The sequence below is a fragment of the Apostichopus japonicus genome, chromosome 18 (assembly GCF_037975245.1).
Source record: "Apostichopus japonicus isolate 1M-3 chromosome 18, ASM3797524v1, whole genome shotgun sequence".
Taxonomy (NCBI): Eukaryota; Metazoa; Echinodermata; class Holothuroidea; order Aspidochirotida; family Stichopodidae; genus Apostichopus; species Apostichopus japonicus.
The window spans coordinates 9549873-9565846 of record NC_092578.1 but is presented as its reverse complement, the minus strand read 5'-3'; the positions used below and the strand labels follow the sequence as shown (position 1 = coordinate 9565846).

General features: G+C 39.0%; 1 protein-coding gene across 1 annotated transcript; it reads right to left on the bottom strand.

Annotated features, from left to right (window-relative positions):
* Positions 1 to 383: 383 nt before the first annotated feature.
* LOC139958907 (actin, non-muscle 6.2-like) lies at positions 384 to 15682 on the bottom strand. The gene is made up of 5 exons (XM_071956343.1): positions 15530 to 15682; positions 14439 to 14603; positions 4069 to 4308; positions 2762 to 3008; positions 384 to 1897 (listed from the first exon to the last, which is right to left on the bottom strand). The coding sequence occupies exons 2-5, from the start codon at positions 14559 to 14561 to the stop codon at positions 1380 to 1382; spliced, it is 1128 nt and encodes a 375-aa protein (XP_071812444.1). The 5' UTR covers positions 14562 to 14603; positions 15530 to 15682; the 3' UTR covers positions 384 to 1379.
* Positions 15683 to 15974: the final 292 nt, after the last annotated feature.

Genomic DNA, 15974 nt, shown 5'->3' with positions numbered 1-15974 from the left:
CTCTTTTTTCCCTTTTACCTTCTCTTTTTTTCTCTCCTCTTTTTCTTACCCGGGGGGCGCGCGCCCCCAACGCCCCCTGGATACGCGCCTGTTATCTTTCTTCTGATTCAGTGTATGTCTTCCAATTTTCAAGCGATGGTCTTTATTGATACTGACGTTACGAGCAATCTGATTGGCTGAAAACTCCGTAACTGTAAACCTGTTTGGGGAAAAATCGCGGCCCGGGTAGGCTTTTACCATATGTCTGGTCAAAGATTTGATTTCACCTATAGCTTAATGACCTTTGATATGTGTAAACGAAACTGCCGTCATTTCTTCCATGAAACATGCACCAGACACCTCCATCCTCATAAGATAAAATGAATACATGAAAGGGACAATAATTATCGATCCCAAATTGTATTTAGCATAGAAAGACATAGTTAGCAAAGATATAAATGCATTTGGGGTTAATACGGGTGACCTTTGTAAAGCATACGGCTGTATGGTGCCCACCATGTTAGTTTTGGTGATCAACTAGTAAATGCATTTGGTTGCTATCAATCACCATCTTTCTTCAATTTAGTCAATTAAAGGAAACTACTTTTAGTACGGACAAAGAGCTGATCCCGCGGCAGCAATTAATGTTTACACGTCTAACTGAGAGGTGCATGTCCAGTCAATTTCACTGAAGTGCTATTGCGCCACCATTTTTTTAAACGGTCTTCATAGAGAACGGTTTGTCTATTCCTAATTGTAACTAGGCGCGGACCCAGGGAGGGGAGGGGAGGGTGAGGGTAGGAATTGTAAAACTTATTCGATATTTAAGAGAAAGTTTTATTCATGAGCTTTCGCTTGTTCGATATAGACTTTTAATCATTTCGCACTTTTAAGATTATATGTGTGAAAGTTTCTTATATACAACCAAAACAAAGTCGTGTTTTTCTATAACCGTAAACAATAGTGTATGGATGGATCAATAAATCTATCAAATTAATATCAATGGTGCAGTTGGGGTTAGGGTTCTCTTTTCTATAACAATAAACTAGAGGGACTCGCAATAAGTACAATTTTCTTACCCCATACATCGCCCTATCACTACACTCCACCCACCCACTCTCTTAACCTATCATCTTATCTAGTAAAAAAATAGTCATTAAAAACCCTTCAGTTTCCTTATTTCCAACCAGTGACTTTAGTCAAAATAAAAAAAGGAAATATAATATATGTTGTACCGCCAACTATTCATAATCATCACAGTTACCGAGAAGGATTCAATTTCCCTAGCACGTTATCTAAGTTTAACAGTTATGTTAGGTGCTTATGTGGGTCAGGAAAATATATTTCTTGTGCATTCCGATTTTTAGAGTATTTTTGCAGAAAGCGTCAGAAACAGAAACTTAGAAACATTTCCTGTGGACAATGCTTGGACCAGATTCATCATATTCCTGCTTGCTGATCCACATCTGTTGGAAGGTGGAGAGAGATGCTAGGATGGATCCACCAATCCAGACAGAGTATTTCCTCTCTGGTGGAGCAATGACCTTGATCTTCATGGTGGGAGGAGCAAGGGCTGAGATTTCCTTCTGCATACGGTCAGCGATACCAGGGAACATAGTAGTACCACCGGAAAGGACAACGTTGGCGTATAAGTCCTTACGAATGTCCACGTCACATTTCATGATACTGTTGTATGTAGTCTCGTGGATTCCAGCCGCTTCCATACCAAGGAAAGATGGCTGCATTAGAGCTTCGGGACACCGGAAGCGCTCGTTGCCAATGGTGATGACCTGACCATCCGGGAGTTCATAACTTTTCTCTAGTGATGAGCTGGATGAGGCTGTTGACATCTCCTGTAAAAAGTCTATAGCAACATATGCGAGTTTCTCCTTAATGTCACGGACAATTTCACGTTCGGCTGTTGAAAACAATTACAAAAAGACATTTTCGTTACGATTCATGACTCGACCTACTATATATTTCAAACGTGATAGCACTCGAACTAAAGAGAAAATACAGTGACTCGAGTCGAATCATCGATTTATTTATTATTATATTGTATTGGGGGAGGGGTGGTTGTGGAATACAGGCACAATGTTGGTGGATGTCCGTTCCGTTGTGAGTTGTGAGGTATAACTAAGAGAAGAGTGTCCCCTCGCCTTTCAAATGTTTAATGGTTAATGGGGCTTAGATGCACGACGGTGCTATCATTTTCATCAGTTTAACTACATTGGCGTATTACAAAGTTTAAATTGTGCCAGTGTATATATACGATTTTGCGAGCATGTAAACCATTGGAAGTTTGAAAGCCCACGTGCCCTCGAAGCTTTCGCCCTGCTTAAGACTCACACTTCATAACATATTTTGTAATCGTTTTTGCATAAACAATTGCACAGCGGTTGATATTGTAAATAAAATTTATACGCTAAGTACATTCCTTAATTGGAAGTGGAAAAATAATATTTGGCGTATATATACGGAAGCCTGTAATTATAAATGTATTGTTCAGATTTGGTTACGTATACGTGCGGTAGCCTATAATAATAAATGTATCGTATCGGATTTCACTTGAGATGAAATGACCTGAGAAGATCGCATCGTGCAGCTCAGTACTCTCAGCACCGTGGGGGGGGGGTGGTACTGTGTAGTTCTTCCACAATACCAATGGAGGGAAGAATACTAACTTAAATGTAATATTTCAAGGGAAATCTCATTTTTACTGGTCGTACATGACAGCTTATTAAATGTGAACCCCCCTTATCTTGTGTTGGGTAAAATATACCTGTTGTAGTGAAGGTATATCCCCTCTCGGTAAGGATCTTCATCAGGTAATCTGTGAGGTCACGACCAGCAAGATCAAGACGAAGGATGGCGTGAGGGAGGGCGTAGCCCTCATAGATGGGTACCGTGTGGGACACGCCATCACCAGAATCCAAAACGATACCAGTGGTACGACCAGATGCATACAGGGACAACACGGCTTGTATAGCGACATAGAAGGCCGGGGAATTGAAGGTTTCGAACATGATCTGAGAAGAGAAAGATATAGATAATATTGGGCCACTTGAGCAGAAGGGGGTTGGTGGGCTAGGTGCGGTAGAGGGGTTAAGTTGTTTTACACCCCGCGAGCCTGGCATTAAACGAGCATGGGACATTTTCAGTATAGCTCAAAGCTAACCGGTGGTGGGATGTATGCTTCCCCCTTTCGTTCCCTTAGCTAATTTCTAATAATGAATTGTTTGAAATCACTTTAATTTCCCCCCCCCCCCCCCAATTTTTCACAAATTCGACCAAAAACACTGGCAGGTTCTATGATTACCGATGTTTTTCAGAGTCATGCATGGATTACCGTATGAGAAGAGTATAAGGGCTAGGGGGTTTTCCTAATCCCCCCACCCCGCAGAATTGTCGTATAGGTGTAGCTGAAGAAAACAGTTGTTGTAGATTTTGTTTACACCCCCTCACTTGATTTTGTTCACACCCCCCTCACTTGATTTTGTTCACACCCCCTCACTTGATTTTGTTCACACCCCCTCACTTGATTTTGTTCACACCCCATCGCTTGATTTTGTTCGCACCCCCTCACTTGATTTTGTTCGCACCCCCTCACTTGATTTTGTTCGCACCCCCTCACTTGATTTTGTTCGCACCCCCTCACTTGATTTTGTTCGCACCCCCTCACTTGATTTTGTTCGCACCCCCTCACTTGATTTTGTTCGCACCCCCTCACTTGATTTTGTTCGCACCCCCTCACTTGATTTTGTTCGCACCCCCTCACTTGATTTTGTTCGCACCCCCTCACTTGATTTTGTTCGCACCCCCTCACTTGATTTTGTTCGCACCCCCTCACTTGATTTTGTTCGCACCCCCTCACTTGATTCTGTTCGCACCGCCTTACTTGATTTGTTTATACCCCCTCACTTGATTTTGTTCACACCGCCTCACGTGATTTTGCTCTGAACTCTGGTAGATCTTGAGTTTCCTGTAAACGCATTCTGCAAGTTCATCTGGTGTAAACCAAGACATGAGTTTCATACAGTCGTATGATTTAATGAATCGCAACACAAACGGATTTGAATCAACACCTACCTGGGTCATCTTTTCCCTGTTGGCTTTAGGGTTGAGTGGAGCTTCTGTACAGAGCACTGGGTGTTCCTCTGGAGCTACACGGAGTTCATTGTAGAATGTGTGATGCCAGATCTTCTCCATATCATCCCAGTTTGTGACGATACCGTGTTCAATTGGATATTTCAAGGTGAGGATACCACGTTTGCTCTGAGCTTCATCTCCTACATAGCTGTCTTTCTGTCCCATTCCAACCATCACACCCTACGAAATATAAGTAAGCAAATACAATTGGATGGTTAGTATGGTTGAGCAAGAAATGAGTTCCACATCATTTGTTACAAACACTGATCATCGATATGCGGCTCTGTATTCAAAGGCATGAGCGTCGGAGCCAGGAGGAGAGGGGGAGGGGAGGCGCAGGAGTATGTGCCCCCTGGCTCAGTTTTGTAAAAATCTTAAAAATGTCCCTTTTTGCTATAAAATACAAGTACTTCTTTATGGTGCTTGAAATGTGCCGTTTTGTTATTTAAAATATGCCTTTTGTGTTGAAAATTCATAATATAAATTCAGAAATTGCCGGCCCTTTTCCATGAAAGGTTAACAATTAAAAGTACTTAAAATGTGCCCCTCTGCTGAATTATTTTCACATACTGGAATATGTGGTATGAAATGCACAGAGGATCTTTTTTGTTAGATAATACCTTATACTGAGGTAACTTTGTGGTTTTGCGCCCTCTAAAAATATATATACATTTCAGTGAAAATGCGCCCTGCCGTAACAGTTTGCCTGCCTTGGACATTTTAATAGGCGCTCGCGGTAGATCGCAGGAAATTTGAGCTGTTCGTTCGTTTCCTTTGCAAGGCTTGGCAAATTGATTACGTAACACACCGGCTAACGTTCCAAACTAATAACCTTGAAATGTGGAGAAGTGGGAGTGGCCTAAATGAACGACAGGTTTACTACAGGGCGTATTTTCAAATGTCGAAATTCTGGTACAGAAAAATATTTTTCTTCTAACAAAATATATAAATTCTGTTACAGAAATGGTATATATTCTACAGAATAAATTATATTCTATGCAAAAATGTATTTGTATTGTGTGTACGGAAAATATATATATTCTCTAATATTCAAGCTCTATTCTGTGCGAAAAATATATTCTGTACGAAAAATATATTCTGTACGAAAAATATATTCTGTACGAAAAATATATTCTGAACGATAAATATATATATATGCTATAAAAAGTACGGAGCTCTGTAAGTGCCAACAGAGATGTTGGTGTTCCAGTAACTTCAGTGCACAGCTTATTCATTTTATTGGCCATAAGTGTGCAAGTACAATGCACTTCCTTGCTCAGAACCGAAATGCAGTTCAAAGTTAGTGGTTTTGCGACATCACATTGCACATGATTGTACGACGATACGATCGACAACAAAGCCTACTGTATCTAGCCGGCTTAACAGTCCCATTAACATATCGTATCACATACGTAACATACGAATAGCAGCAGTACTGCAATCATGGCGTCCAGATATAGCGTGCAAGTAGGATAGTTGGTAGTGGGATGTTAACGTTAGACTCTTTTAAACAGCATACTTATTTCTTACAGTAGGCTAAGACTTAGCATATAATCCACTATTTGCTCTTCTCTAATCACAGTCTTTCGATTATTTTGTTGCACTTCTGCAAGGACTCTATACATCAACGGAAAGAAAGTGGATGTGAAGAAAACAGCAATATAATGAATAAGCTGGTCACTGAAGTTACTGAACAACAAAGCATCTCAGTTGGCACCCACAGAGCACCGTACTTTGTTTAGCATATATATTTTTCTCACAGAATATATTTTTTCACAGAATAGAACGTTGTTAGAGAATATATTTTTTTTTCTTACAAAGAATAATAATTTATTTTTGCACAGACAATAATTTTTTCTATACAATATATATATTTTCTGTCACAGAATTTATATATTTTGTTAGAGAAAAATATTTTTCGGTCACAGAATTGACATACTTTTTGAAAAGAATATATATATTTCTTTAGAGAATACATTTTTTCTCTTAGAGAATAAATATATTCTTGGCAGAGAAATTTTTTTTTTTGTGTTAGAGAATATATATATTTTTGACAGAACATTTACTGTAAGAGAATATATATATATATATTTTTGCACAGAATACATATTTGTTATTAAGAAAATACTTTCTGTACGCCTGGAGAATACATAAAAATATACTTTAAGGGAATAAATGTAATTTTCAGGGAATATATATGTGTATACATATATATAAATATGTCTAAAATGTTTTTTTGAAGTTAACCATGTATGTATTTCGCAAGTACAGCATGTATATAATTGTACGTAATATATTCCGCTTTCTCGCGCCATACAAAATGGCATCTCCGCAGTTTCAGGTCAAAATACATCGAACTACGTGGATGACTTCACATAGAGGTAAAATGGCCCGTTTATTGTATACTGTCTGTTGTAAGCCTAGCCTTCCCTAAAAGTGTTTTCATTGGTCAATGGATATTGACTGATGTACACGGAAGTGATTTAAAGGCACTGAAGACTCGCCCCAAACCGAGTGCGGCCATCCGCAAAAGTTAACATTCCGTTGCTTGCAAGTGACGTTTTGTTCGTGTCGCTACAAAATGCAGACAGTAATGAAACGTGATACCTTGTTATCTTTAGCTGGACCTGATATGTCCATCGCTGTATAGTTTGTATACTGTGATGTGGGTATTGACCGCAGCTGTATATACTAACTGTACACTAGTGTCTAATTACCGACGGTAGCAAGCTGTGTGTGTATTTTCTGGGATTACCGGCATTAGACGTTTCTTTTTGCGCGCGTCTTCACACCCTTTAATGCAGACATATATTCCTGAACGGTGATCTGTCGATTAAAAGGGTGTAAAGACTCCGTGTTCGGGAATCTTTGAGCAATGAAAGAAAACATGGATACATTTGGACTTGACTGCTGTCAAATCAAGCCTAAATACACAGTGTAGGAACAGAGAAAACGAGAGAGAGCTTGCTTAACAGATCGCATAAGTGGCCTACTTTGGCAGTCACTATGGTCCTAGTATACTGCCGACACTAGTACCAGTTCTGCGACGGGAGGTTAAGCCTGGTGCTTTTGTGCCTTTTGTACGTTCTCTTTTCTCTTGAAACCATTTCCCGTAAGGAATATCATAATATCGTTCCCTACCCTGCCCCTTCCTCCCTTGTTTACTCAACCAAATACTTGGCACTCCGAAACTTGGCAAAACTCCAGGGTTGGTAGGTGATCTTCGGTGTACTGTTTACACGTGATCACAATCTGAGCCAAGATGCTGAGAAACGAAGAACATATACATGACCACACAATGTTCAGCAATGGTTTGTATTCATATTGCTAAAATCTGATAGCATAATTTTTTTTTTCTGAAATGGAATCTTTGGCCTTCGTTCACGTGTTTCGTACTGAAGCCCTTACTTGGAGGTTTGGTTTCAGCTCACTGAGCCTCGGTTATTTACTGCTTAAGCATAACATCACAATTACAAACGCAAAGCGCGATTTGAAAAGCCATATAACAGGGTAATCCAAGGCTAGAAAGAGTTGTTTATACACGATGGGTTAATTTCCTAGTATTTATCGCAATTAGATAAACGTCCGACCAGCATCATTGTCCCTTCCTTTGAAGGAGTTTTGAAGGACTGAAATTTAATCTTTTAAGGAAAAAAGCACCGAAGCCTGACTGGTATAATAGGTGCTGTTCTAGAATCAGGAAATGCGGCAAGTTTGGGTAGTATAATTAAATTAGTTACACTACGGAATAGCATGCACACATGGGCGTATGGCAAGCCGTTTTACTTTTTATTCAATATTTAATGATATCTTTAATTATTTGATGATATCATTAAATCAATTGTTGATATCATTAAATCAATTAATGATATCATTAATTCAGTTCATTTCTTGATATCAATAATTCATTTAATGATATCATTAAATGAATTAGTGATATCAAGAAATGATTTAAAGATATCTTTGAATGTATTTGTGATATGTACATATCACTAATTCGAATTGGTGATATGTACATATCACTAATTCGATTTAATGATATCAACAAATATGACGTCATATTTACTGATATCACTAATTCGAATTAGTGATATGTACATATCAGGGGCGTATCCAGGGGGGGGGGGCGCAACAGTTTAGCAAAAAAAAAAAAATTGATGACGACCTTTATGTGAGATGTCGGTGATCGCTCAACCCCCCCCCCCCCCTCCCGTATGCTTTATTTTTTGTTTGCCAAAAAAAGGTTCTGGCGAAGTTCGGCGGCATAATAGTTTTAGAAACATAGATGGTAATTTTGTTTGTATTATCACTATAAACAATAAGTGACATGCCAGCCATACTAAATTGTGCATTTTGTGTCCATATTTACTGGAAATGTTGCTTATTATTAAGGTCGAAAAATGGATCACATATATGGCCATGGGCGGCGATCCTGGGTGGAGGGGGGATATATCCCCCCATGAAAAGGGGTGGATGGGATGTAATGCACCATATCCCCCCCCCCCACCAAATGCCAGGGATAAGAATATTTTCATGCCTACATTTATGCATCTTCTTTAATGTACGGCTCTTTTTTAGCTTCATTTCTCGCCTACCATAAACGCAGTGCGATCTTTTCAAATAAAGCGTCTTTATAAAGCAAAAATAGTTGACTGTAGGCTTCATTGGCCCTATAACAACAAAATGTATTATTGCGCCCACGGTATTGATATAGTATATATATGCACCCTCATAGTATTCATATAGGCCCTATAGTAGGCCTACACACGTACATGTTCCCTCGAACAGCTGAGAATCTCATGTAACCAGGGATAATGCTTAATACACGTTTCACCTGGATGCCCTAGCAATCGGTACCTAGGAATGTAACTATGTGTAATTGTGTATTGCATGTGTATAGGCCTATAATAGCCTGCATGAGGCCATTTTCTTCATCGAATAATATAAAAGAGCTCTCGAACATTCTAACGTTGCGCCTGAAACAAGATTGACAGGGGCAATTTTCCCAAAATAACACCCGAAATTAAAAAAAAAAGTATTTTGGATCCTGATTATGAGATATTTCGGACATGACATCCCTATTTTAAAGTTGGGTATATGCCGCTTGGAAACCTCGGGAAGTGCCGTTTCCGGCCATCTAGAGGGTTTGTTAATCCCAAAATGTTCTTGTACGCTTCGCGCCAACTCATGGTGGCGCTACGCTTAGATAGTCAACAAGGTCATATCCCCCCCACTCGTAAGAACGGATTGCCGCCCATGCATATGACACCATTTTTCATATCAGCCCTTCTTCGAAAGCAAAAATTGTACACCCCTCCCCTTAGACCCATCCCCCAGGACGGCGATCATTCATGCCTGGCGCCCCCCCCCCTATTGGAAAATCCTGGATACGCCCCTGCATATCACTAATTTGAATTACTGATATCATGAAATATGACGTCATATTTACTGATATTACTAATTCGAATTAGTGATATGTACATATCATTAATTCGAATTAGTGATAGCCTATGTACATATCATTAATTCGAATAAGTGATATCATCACATATGACGTCATATTTACTGATATCAGTAATTCGAATTAGTGATATGTACATATGTACATATCACTAATTCGAATTACTGATATCATGAAATATGACTTCATATTTACTGATATCACTAATTCGAATTAGTGATATGTACATATCACAAATACATTTAAAGATATCTTTAAATCATTTCTTGATATCACTAATTCATTTAATGATATCATTAAATGAATTATTGATATCAAGAAATGAACTGAATTAATGATATCATTAATTGATTTAATGATATCAACAATTCGAATTCTTGATATCAACAATTGATTTAATGATATCTTCAAATAATTAAAGATATCATTAAATATTGAATAAAAAGTAAAACGGCTTGCCATACGGTAGGCTCAATACGTAAAACTGCTCTTAATATGGCGGGGATTAAAGCTCAACCAGTTCTAGACAGAATATAATGCACTAACCGCACTGCACTGTACTTCCCGCCACATAATCCCAGGCGCTCAAACTGAGGGCTTAATTGATGATATCATTAAATATGGCCGAATTCGTGATATGTACGTCATATTTGATGATATCATTAATTGGAATTTATGATATCAAAAATTCGAATTAATGATATCACTAAATATGGCCGAATTCGTGATATGTACGTCATATTTGATGATATCATTAATTGGAATTTATGATATCAAAAATTCGAATTAATGATATCATTAAATATGGCCGAATTCGTGATATGTACGCCATATTTGATGATATCAATACTTGGAATTTATGATATCATTAAATATGGCCGAATTCGTGATATGTACGTCGTACTTTTTGATATCATTAATTTAAATACAGATATCTGAAATTGAATTTATGATATCTTGAATTGAATTATTGATATCTATAATAGTTCATCTATTTTAAGATATCACAAATTCAATTCTTGATATCAGAAAGTTTAATTATGATATGATATCATCAAATAAAATAATGATATCAATAATTTCCTTGCACCAATTAATGATATCATCAAATATGACGTACATATCATTAAAACAATTTCAGATATCATAAAATAATTCATGATATCATTAAATAATTGTTGATATCATTAAATAATTGTTGATATCAATAAATACTGAATAAAAAATAAAATGGCTTGCCATATGGGCGAAGTAAGTAACAAAAGCGCACACAGCCATGTCACCGACGGCCTTGTAGCTAAAATCAGATGTAGTGTATAATATTCCCTTGGATGACTTTTCTTAAAGCGGAGCTTGAATGCTATCATTGCAAGTCTCAATGTAATGGGACTAGAGCTGAGAGTAGATCAATTTTTTGGCTTTTGTGCCCAGGCTCTAACTCACTTGGGTGACTTTTCTTACAAAGTACCATCATTGAAGTAGTAACATATATATCATCTGCTGGGATCAAATGCCAAGAAATTTAATAAAATGTCAGTGTTGGTAGCACTCAAAAATTAAAATTTCAGAAATAATACTTTTTAAGCAAATTCACCCAAGATGGAACCTGGACACGAGAACCCAAACGATCTACATTACCCACTCTCAACCCAGTCCTCTTGCACCAAGACCCACTCTCAACCCCAGTCCCCTTGCACAGAGACCCACTCTTAACCCCAGTCCCCTTGTATCGAGACCCACTCTCTGTCCCAGTCCCCTTGCATCGAGACCCACTCTCAACCCCAGTCCCATAGCATCGAGACCCACTCTTAACACCTGTCCCCTTGCATCGAGACTGTGACCGTGTGAACCGGTATCAGGATCGTGACCCTTGGAAAGAGAATATGTACTACACATGATCTTAGCCGAAAGGTCGAAAAACTTTGGGAGCAATAACTAGATTCGTACAATGTCTTCATATTCAGGGCTAGCCATAATATGCGCTTACAGTGACAGTGAGAACAGCTAGGTTAGCCGTATATGTGCTTACTGTGACAGTTAGAAAGCAGCTAGGCTAGCCATTATGTGTGCTTACAGTGACAGTCAGAGAGCAGCTAGGCTAGCCATACATGTGCTTACTGTGACAGTTAGAAAGCAGCTAGGCTAGCCATAATATGTGCTTACAGTGACAGTCAGAGAGCAGCTAAGCTAGCCATAATATGTGCATATACAGAGACAGTCAGAGAGCAGCTAGGCTAGCCATATATGTGCATATACAATGACAGTCGGAGAGCAGTTCCCGATATAATCAACTGAGGTTCTTGTATATTGAATAAATCAAAAGTAATACACTTAAAAGACTCGAAAATTACTCTGATGAAAAGGCACTCATACTTGGTACTCGGTTCCTACAATTGATGTATAATCGGACACTGGTACTCGGATCCTAAACAGCCGTTCTCGGACTATAGTAGTTGGTACTCGAAACCTCAAGTACTCGACAGCAGTTACAAATCTAATAGAAATACTTGACTAAACCACTCAAAAATATCTCTACCTTGTGTAATCCACATGGGCGGCGATCCTGGGGGGGATGGGGGGGATATATCCCCCCCATGAAAATGGGTGGAGGGGATGTAATACACCATATCCCCCCCCACCAAATGCCAGGATAATAATATTTTCATGCCTACATTTATGCATCATCGTGAATGTACGGCTCTTTTTTAGCTTCATTTCTCGCCTACCATAAACGCAGTGCGATCTTTTCAAATAAAGCGTCTTTATAAAGCAAGAATAGTTGACTGTAGGCTTCATTGGGTCTATAACAACAAAATGTATTATTGCGCCCACGGTATTGATATAGTACATATATGCACCCTCATAGTATTCATATCAACGAGTTAAATGAATCTGGAGGATTCATGTCAATTGGGCGCGCGTACCATGCATGGAGGGTCATGTGATGTGTTCCAGGTGGTACCAAACTGATATTTCTCTGTAGCAGTGCGAGAACAGTGTTAGTGACTTCGTGAAAGATTTGCACCAAGACGGATCGAACATGGGAAGTAACGGCTTAAGAAGGTACTGGTACTTCAGGCCTACGAAATAGTGCTAATATGCTAACGTTAGACATGCTGGCACAGAACAAGTACAGATACATTGGGCTTGCAGCGGGAAATGTCGATGTCTGAATTGTATTTCAAGGGTGAGCGTTTGGTGCTGTGGGGAAAAGTTTAGTTCAGTGCAACCACGGAATTCTCCATGGAACAGAGCCTAATGCTGCTCAGCCGGAATATAGCTATCACGTTAGGCTACAGGCACGGTTATTGCTAGGTAACGGGTGTCGTCTGCTGCTCTAAGCACGCATACACATTTACGTACTAGTTGGGTGAAGTCATCATGCGTAAAGGGGAGAGTAAAATATTAGTACCGCCCTGGAACACATCACATGACCCTCCATGCATGGTACGCGCGTTCGCGCGTATTACTGTGTGATAGTTTCCCCAGATTCATTTACAGGTACCTCGATGATTCATATAGGCCCTATAGTAGGCCTACACACGTACATGTTCCCTCGAACAGCTGAGAATTTCATGTTACCAGGGTAATGATTAATACACGTTTCACCTGGATGCCCTAGCAATCGGTACCTAGGAATGTAACTATGTGTAATTGTGTATTGCATGTGTATAGGCCTATAATAGCCTGCATGAGGCCATTTTCTTCATCGAATAATATAAAAGAGATCTCGAACATTCTAACGTAGCGCCTGAAACAAGATTGACAGGGGCAAGTTTCCCAGAATAACACCCAAAATTAAAAAAAAAGTATTTTGGATCCTGATTATGAGATATTTCGGATATGATATCCCTATTTTAAAGTTGGGTATATGCCGCTTGGAAACCTCGGTAAGTGCCGTTTCCGGCCATCTAGAGGGTTTGTAAATCCCAAAATTTTCTTGTACGCTTCGCGCCAACTCATGGTGGCGCTACGCTTAGATAGTCAACAAGGTCATATCCCCCCCACTCGGAAATACGGATCGCCGCCCATGGTAATCCAGAATTGTTTGGTTTCAAACTTCTCAAGGACTTCCCACATATTTATAAATATATTTGTAGGCCTACTTTATTTTAGTCGTATCCATCATGCATTGACACATGCCTGCTGATGGGGGCGGGGGCGGGGGGGGGGGGGGGGTGGGGTCAGGGTGATCGTGGATCGGGTACAATGAGTGGACTCAAAGGGAATATGGAGGGAGCCTAGGCAAATATGCAGGGATTAAGAAAAATGTATTTTCGTTTTCATAAATTTAATATACTTAAGAAAATATAGAGTGCAAACAAGGGAGGATAGAGGCGGGCGGTGAAATAATTGTCCCCGGGAACGACCTGCGTTTCGATGCCTCTTCATTTACATTTGGGGACGGGGATACCTTTTCTTACCGGGGTAGATTTTACAGTGGTGTCGCGGTGGGATGTTAGTTATATATGCATATAGAACAACACGGTTTCATCCAACATACATAGCACACGATTTATTGTTTAAAGAACCTGCAGTGTATAAACACATGACGTCACCTGAATAGACAACCTGCTATCTCATAGAAACATTCATTCCGCCTGCGTTCAAACGGCCCAAGCCCATCCTTTCCCTTCTGGTGAAAAAAAAACACTTATTGAGACCAACCCCTCCCACATTCCTTGATCTTCCTCCATTTGTGTCTCCTATTTTTTTTCACCCTATTCCCAACCGTTGACCTAAAGAGTTAAATTAATCTCTCGATAGTTTGATCAAAGACGAATTACGAAGGCGCCTTTCATGGCACCCATGGAAGCACTACTTTCATAATGGAACCATTGACTCTTACCTGATGTCTGGGCCTTCCAACAATTGATGGGAAAACCGCACGAGGGGCATCGTCTCCAGCAAAACCGGCCTTGCACATACCGGAACCGTTGTCAACAACTAGGGCTTGTACATCGTCATCCATTTTAGCTTTGTTTGTTCACGTTCACGATGAGGGTAATTATTGCTGAGGCGGAAAATTGAAAAAAATGAAATTTGCATATTACGTAAGGGTCATTAGAATTGGCCGAAGAGTTTTGCCCACTTTTAAAACTGCTAAAATTGATCAACCATACACTGTACTATATTTTCTAGCCGAGGAGTTCCAATATCCCCATGGTCTAATTCAGCTATCTTTCCCATTTCCAAGTTCTCATCCCCTAATGGCCTCATCCACAGGACGGGGCATGAGGGAGCACGTGACTCACGAAATTTGTCAGACTTTCTTCAGAATGGCTGATTAGATATTGTATAACACACGCACGAAAGGCGTATACACTAGCAACATTTGAACGTGTACACATATATGTAGCAAAAAGGGATAGCAGGGATTTTACATAAGCTTCTTGTCTAAACACAAATTCTCAATGGGGATTGGACCATCGCTTAGACCCGTCCCGTCAGTTGACTTGTGTGGTCAATGTAATGATTGAGAAAAATGATGGGTCAGCAAACTCAAATCACTACCAATGCCACACTCGGAAGCCCGGCCCGCCCAACCCGGCCCACGTAACCATAGACCCATTGAAGAGTAAAGTGATATGATTTATATATATATATATATGTATATATATATATATATATATATATATACATATATACATATATATATATATATATATATATATATATATATATATATATATATATACATATATACATATATATATATATATATATATATATATATATATATATATATATATATATATATATATATATATATATAAATAAATATATATATATATATTGTTTTTTGGGGGGGGGGGAATAAGCGAACAGTACTCTAAAGAGAAAGATTATGCCCAACTATGGTATAATATACACTCTCTTTGAAGAAAGAAATTAATGCATGCAAAGCTAAAACCAATATGTAATTGTTTATAAACTTACAGTTAATAGTTGTATTGGGGGCCGTGGGAAGACGCGTGGTTCAGTTTCTGGAGACTCCTTGAAGAAAAGTGTGTTGAAACAATGACCACTGATCCGTCTTAATCTCTAGCCATGCCCTGACGTCACATCTTGTGCATACTAATTAACATAACTTAAATTTATATACTACCATTTATGGTCTTCCATAGCTATCAGTCAGCCATATTTGTGTTTCTTTACATGCTGGTATGTAACAGTATCCTTACATAATGGTATACGTGGAAATATAATATGAAAATATCTCTCACACTATCAATCTATTCAAGCAAATACTGCCTCATACCTTTAAAGGATGATTTTAGGCACACATTTAACCAAATTGATGTATTGTAGACCATATAAACACACTATACAATCAGGCCAGAGTGGATTTCTATTACACTATTATTTTTTGAGAAACGACCTT